This window comes from Teleopsis dalmanni, chromosome 1 (genome assembly GCF_002237135.1).
Source record: "Teleopsis dalmanni isolate 2A chromosome 1, ASM223713v2, whole genome shotgun sequence".
Classification (NCBI taxonomy): domain Eukaryota; kingdom Metazoa; phylum Arthropoda; class Insecta; order Diptera; family Diopsidae; genus Teleopsis; species Teleopsis dalmanni.
The window spans coordinates 226,810,338-226,817,338 of NC_051846.1; the positions used below are offsets into that span (position 1 = coordinate 226,810,338).

Here is a 7,001-nt window from a genome sequence, read left to right on the forward strand (position 1 = left end):
ACCGGTTTCCATTCGCCCATCTCATTTTGTAACAGCACGCCTGCTAACCCAATTGAGCTTGCGTCAGTATGTACTTGATGCTCAGCATCCGATCGATAAGCAGTCATAACTGGCTTCCTCGTTAATGTCGATTTCAGTTCATTGAATGACCCCTCTTGCTCGTTACCCCACTCAAAATTTACGCCTTTATGCAAAAGCTGTCGCAATGGTTTACTCACGATCGCATAACCTGGAACAAATTTCCTAAAGTAACCGCTTAAACCCAAAAATTGTCGTACTTCCGTTTGGTTTCGGGGCCTTGCGAAGTTTTCGACTGCTAAAGTTTTTGCAGTACCAGGGCTAATGCCGTCTGAAGTTAATTTATGACCCAGAAACTCGATTTAGGAATATGCATTTTTTTATATTTAGTGTCAATTTCGCCTCACGAAATGCATTGAATACTCGTTGTAATTTACTAAACATTTCGTCTGCCGTATTTCCGCCTACGCCAATGTCGTCCATAAAATCCACCATATCGCCAGGATGAGTCATTTCTTTGACCTTGGCCATCGTACGCAGGAATACCGCCGGAGCATTCTTGAGTCCGAAAGGCATACGTTTGAATTCATACAACCCGTCTGTCGTTATAAATGCAGTATATTTTCTGCTTTCTTCCGCTATTGGTATTTGATAATACCCTGAGTTAAGATCAAGGGTTGTGAAATAAGTATATTGTTTCGCTTCTTGCAGCCGTTCTTCGATACTTGGGGTGGGAAATATTTCTTTGATCGTGTTGTTGTTGATACGCCGATAATCAACGCATAAGCGATCTTCGCCATTCTTTTTCTTGACTAAAACAATAGGGCTGGCATACGTAGATTCTGACTTCTGGATGATACCGTTTTCCAAAAGGTCATTTACCATTGTTGCCACCACCGACCGTTTTGGTGCTGGTACCCGATACGGCTTTTGTACGATTGGTTGATCGGTTGTTAATGTAATTTTCATTTTCGTTAAACCCGTTTTGCCTATTTCGCTCAAGCTTCTGGCGAATACGTCTCTATTACTATTAATGAGATTGCACAAGTCTCGTCGTATTGCATCGTTATCGCTTCCACAATTGATTTCGTTCGTTGATATAGGGTCCCGCGTAGTTATTCTTACTCTTAAGTGTCTTGGCGTTTTCTCTAAGGTAAACGTATCGCGCTGAATTTGTACGACCACATCATTTGACACAACATCATGGCCTAGCAATATATCGGTTGTCAACATTTTATCGTCTACTACATAAAAATATATTAGTTGGCGTACACTGTCGACGGCAAGTTGGGCCCTAACCCCTTCAGTTAGTCGTACCTTTCCACCGCCGAACACCGAAATGTTCATGGAACATAGCTGAATTTGACCATTAATATTTCTCGATACTGTTTTCCGTATAAGACTGCACTGGCTACCTGTATCAAGTAGTGCTGTACATTGTCTACCATTTATGTATACTTCTCTGATCGATTCGTTGGTGCGTTCAATTCGACGCACACTTGACTCCCCACAGTGCGTACTCTGACCTTTTGGGTGAACTCTTCCGCAATTGTTACACCGTTGTCTACGTTGTGGCTTTGAACATTCGCGCGAAAAATGTCCCGCTTCACCGCAATTGAAGCAAGCTCTAACCTTCGGTTCCGTTCTAAACTGTTTCTGTCCGGAGTTTCCATTTGCGTCTACACTTACGCTCGAATTTATTATCGGATTTGACGATGAATTTGCCGAAGCTATTTTGTTCGTTCCATGTTGCATATTGCGTAAAAAGTCCTCAATACCTTCGCGAAAATCTTTTAAATTATTAAACCGTAGCGGTGCGATCGCCGCTTGCAATTTAGTGTCGTTTAGTCCATTGCGAGTATATTTTATAATGGCACTATCACTTATCTTGTGTCGTCGGCCAAGTGCCGCAATTCGAAAACAATAGTCAATGATGCCTTCATTAACATTACGTACCGCTTGACTCAATTCAAAATTAATGTCAGCTTCGTCACATTTTACATCAAATTCTGCACGCAACTTATTCGAAAAACTTCTCCACTCGCTATCAAATTCTTGTAGAGAATCCAGCCACAACCGCGCTACTCCTTTTAACTTTCCATAAACGGCTAGCAATAGTTGTTTTTCATTCCATTGGAATGCATTAAGAGATCTTTCGACGCGATTGATAAATTGTCCAACCGTAAGATCATTTTTATCTGTTGGATCGAACACGGGTATCGTTTCGCTGATATCTTTTAAAGACCCATGTTGTGGTAAATCGTTAACCACTGTAGATGTAATTTCCGTCTTCTGATTTTCATTTTTTTCGCTCACGTTTTCCGTAGGTTTACTTCGTGTCACGTTTTCTATGCCCATTACAAGTTGTTGAATCATTCGTTCCATATTATCTATTCGTGAATTGATCACATCTACCGGCTCGCGGATTTCGTCTGCTTTCAGGTGCTCTGTCAGACGCAATACTAACTGCGCTTTGTTGCCCGTCGTATCTAAACCTTCTTCCTCCAACGCCTCCTTCAGCTCGCTTAAACGCATATCCTTCAACTTCACCATTCTCATTTTATTACCGCCGTTAATTTATAAACAACAAATTTCGTTCCCGTTTCGTTTTGTTTTTCTTTATACCTTAACTTCGCTTTCGCGCATGTTAATGTGTTGAAGCGCTAGCGCTCCCAAGGACACACTCACACGTTTCGGCTAGGCGCTGTTTATCCCACTTCTGATTTTTGTTAAGTTATTGTAAATAAAACAGTTTGCAAAGCTTTTAAGATTTTAACCTAGTTTATTTATTATATTGATAGTAGCAGTTTTTAATATATATATTATTTCATTCGCTCCAAAGCAACCCAAAAAACCTCCACTCTACGCGTCGTATTTCGCCATACTCCTCTTTAAACGTCAAACGCTCGATTTGCTATTTTTGCACATTCATGGTTGCATTTTCGCATTTTAATTTTTCGTGTTTTTACAATATTAACAAAACCATACGACCACCAAAGAACATGGGTCATAAATCATACAATAATAAAAACGTCTATATATGTATCACAACCCATGCAAACCTCCCTGCGTTCAAAATCAAAATAAGACCAAAATACGAACATAAGCACTTTATCTGCACACTCATAGGCATATACATCCCTTATCACATCTCTTTCATTCATATCTCATATTTCTCATCCATATCAATAGCCAACATATATTTAAATAAATGCTCTTGCATTTATTACCTAGCTTTCAGTCCATGTGACTTACCAATAGGTATTTAAAAATATATACATTTCTGTCCTTTATAAGTTTCCACTTATGCGTTTCGCCTGGGAATTACCCAGGCTCTTCAGAGTGGATACTGAATATTACAAAATATTCATAACTATTGTCTATGTATCTATGTCATCAGCCTAATACATTTCATATTAAAGAATATAAATAACATCCCAATTTTCAAAGCAATCAAAAATTGTATAAATTATATATTGAAACATACCATATTTCAAATGTTCAACAAAAGTATTCTCACACTCGAAAAAATCCAATACATCAATTCATTCAAATATACATTCAACAATACTATCACTTCTAATATTTCTCATACTCGAAAAATATTCAATACACCGTACACTCCAAAATATCAAAAAATATGAAATTATGCTTCATGATGCATGATGCTAATCAAAAATAGAAACCATCTATATCATAGATCAACTATACAATAAGTTTATAATTATCTCTTTTCTTAATACAAATACTGGCAAAAAATTTTACCCAACTCGAAATTGAATAATTAACACCTTCTAAAATACCCACCACTATCACTTTTTTAACCCAACATAACTTTTAAGATATATATTTAAAATTTTTACAATTTGTTTATGAGGTGTTCAGTTTTTGGATAATGTATTCTTGTTAGATATGACTTAATAAAGTAGACACTTTTATTATAATAGTTATTAGTCCAAAAATACATAAAGGATAGAGCCCTGAAATTATTTGCGAAAACTGACAGACTTACCAACACTGCGTTATCAAATCTCAAAATGGTTACAGGCTCCTCGGGGAGGTATGCAGATCGGAGGTCAATTATTGCTTAGTCTGATGATAAACAACAATCTAGTCAAAGTGTAAAGAGGGGTTTTGAAAATACCTCGAGTTGAAAAATAGTATAAATGCTTAAGTGCACTAGCTCAAAACAGCTTCAACATAATAATAATAGTTATTAGATAGAATGTATATATGTACAATATTTGCAGTAGATTAATGTTTTATAATATTTGTATGCATAATAACATATCGTCAATGCTCAAATTCCCCTCATCATACAATATATAATGGAAGGAATTTGTCATATACCCAATACACAAGACCTTTCGCCCTATGATATTGAGCCCAACAGGATTAAACATATATGTTCCAGCCCAGACATGCAGTTATCAGCTTTTTAGCTTTTTTCACCTAAAAACACTCCCATGTTTACTGATGGATATACATGAGTAATTTAATAAAAATAAATAGATACATTATTATAATGAAGTAAATCTAATTACTGAACCTTTGTATACATATATTTGAATGCTCTATATACATGTCATAATAAACAATTATCTAATTATCTTATTATCTATTCCATTTTATTTTGGCTTTGGAATTTTTTAAAACAATGTGTGTGTAGTGGTATATTACACCTTTTACACAAATATGAGGATGGTTTATGACAAAGCTTGCACCGTCTCTTTTTATTGCCTACTATTTTTATAATTAAATGGTGACCTTTGATTCGGGGCATATTTTCAGGTTGCTCCTCCTTGGAGATTGACATTGGAGGAGGGTCACTATTATCGGCATCATTGTTGTCATTTTCGCTAGATGATTTTTGCAATATTTACACGAAAGTCTTTTTGATTTATAATATTCTCTGCATGGAAGCGACGAACAAAGTAATCCAATTTCAAGGCATTAACGATGGCTGAATCAAGCACAGCTAGCTATAACGGCCAGTACCACTTTTTAGATCTGATTCCAATATAGTAATTTTGAACTGCATTATCATTTAGATCAACTCCCCCCGTATATTAAATTTACCTTATATTTACAGTATATTAAATTTAAAATCACTCGCTTTTGCCGACTGAATGCAATAAAATAAGTATTTACCATACTTTTGTTGCTTTAACTATTGCTCAATGACTGTGTCCTTCCATTTCAATTAAACTATAGTTAAGCAACTTAGAAAATTAATAAGGCCTTGAGTGCTATTGGAAAATTTATTAATGTTCCGTGCAGGCACAAATATTCAAATTTGCTGCTTTGAACGTGTTAATGTGAAATTCGTCATTTTTGTTAACTGTTACAAAATTTATATAGTGAGCGCAATTTACTTAGACGCACTTAATATTTTTTCAAAAATGATACAACGAACTCGAATATAAATGTTTTTTTTGTTGAAAAAGAAAAAGCAGTGCTTGATAGTAAAAAACAAAAAAGAAATATATTTCATATCAGTCATTCTTCTTACATATGTACAAAAACACAAAAATAAGGCAAAATAAACGCGCAATTTTCTTAGGCGCACTATGTTTAAACAAAAGAAATCAAAGAGTTTTCACAGTTTTGACAATGCTTAATACTTTGTAATTCCTCCGTTTTGGTTTATAACTGAAAAAATTCGATTTGGCATCGAATCTATCAATTTTTTGACAATCACATCGTCGATTTTGTCCCAAGCCTCTTGGATTGATGCTTTGAGCTCACTTACTGTGGAATACTGACGTCCGTTGGCATAGACCTTCCGTGAAATTATTCCCCATAGGTTCTCAATGGGTTTTAGGTCAGGACTCCTTGCTGGCCAATTCATTACCGTTATCTGCTTCGACGAGAAGTAAGACTTTGATAGCTTGGACACATGAATGGCGGCGTTATCCTGCTGGAAAATTAGATCCCGATCGGCGTGTTCCTCCAGAAACTTTATAAGAACGCCTTCCAGCATTTCAGTGTACTTCTCTGAGTTCATTCTTGTATTTATGAAGCACAAAGTAAGTTTTCCATGGAGTGAAAAGCCGCCCCATATCATGACAAATCCGCCTCCAAAGTTTCTACTCATTCTTATGGGATTGTTTTGGCGAAGATCATGCCAGTAAGAGCTGAAACCGTCTGGCCCGTCCAAGTTAAATTTTTTCTCGTCCGAAAAAATAACCGAGTGCCATTCTTTGGTCCAATGCATATGATTTTTAGCAAAAACAATGCGAATCTTCTTGTGCATTTCTTTCAGAGGGGGCCGTTTCATCATTTTCTTCCATTTTATGTGGCCATCTGCATGTAAAATTTGCAGCACTCTTCTTTTTTTAATTGGTAGCTGCAATTTTGATGCGATTTGAGCTGCACTGAGCCAATTTTTTGTTGCTTCTTCCTTTATTTGGTTTTTGAGTCGCCGATTTATCTTTGCATTTCGCTTGTTATTCGTAGGGGCTTTACCATATTCCTCACCCATACGTAAAAAATTTCTTACAACGTGTTCCGATCGGTTTGTGTGGCGTGCAATTTTCCTCTTTGAGAATCCATTTTGATGTAAACACCCTATTTTGGCTTTTTCATCAGCGCTCAGAAATTTTCCCTATGCCATTCGACTTGCGCAAATGCGAAGCCTATTTCGTAAAGAATTTGTATGGTTTTTGCTTTTAGAATATTAGCTCAAATATTAATGTGTTATGAAATACAAACCTTCTTACAGAACAATCAAATAAACTAATCCGAACTACCGAAACAAATATATGCGTCTATAAAAATTGCGCACTTACGTAGCTTCTTTTTTATGAAATTCACCGTTATAACTTTGCAAAATAAAAATCACATTCCTTTTATGTTTGTTAACGTTTAGTAATGGAAAAGAAAAAACAATAATGAAAAAAGATCAATAGCTTTGCTCCTTAACAAAAATAAAAGCATTTTTTTTGTGTGCGTCTAAGTAAATTACGCTCACTGTATATAAG

The 7,001-nt window shown here is 36.0% G+C and overlaps 1 protein-coding gene across 1 annotated transcript in view; it reads right to left on the reverse strand.

Moving 5' to 3' along the window:
• LOC119667567 overlaps positions 1 to 2,577 on the reverse strand; it is a 15,478-nt gene extending 12,901 nt beyond the window's left edge. Inside the window, exons 1-2 of the mRNA XM_038076872.1 lie at positions 426 to 2,577; positions 3 to 349 (exon numbers count right to left, since the gene is read on the reverse strand). Coding sequence (XP_037932800.1) covers positions 3 to 349; positions 426 to 2,577 — 2,499 coding nt within the window. The remainder of the gene's footprint in view (positions 1 to 2; positions 350 to 425) is intronic.
• Positions 2,578 to 7,001: the final 4,424 nt, after the last annotated feature.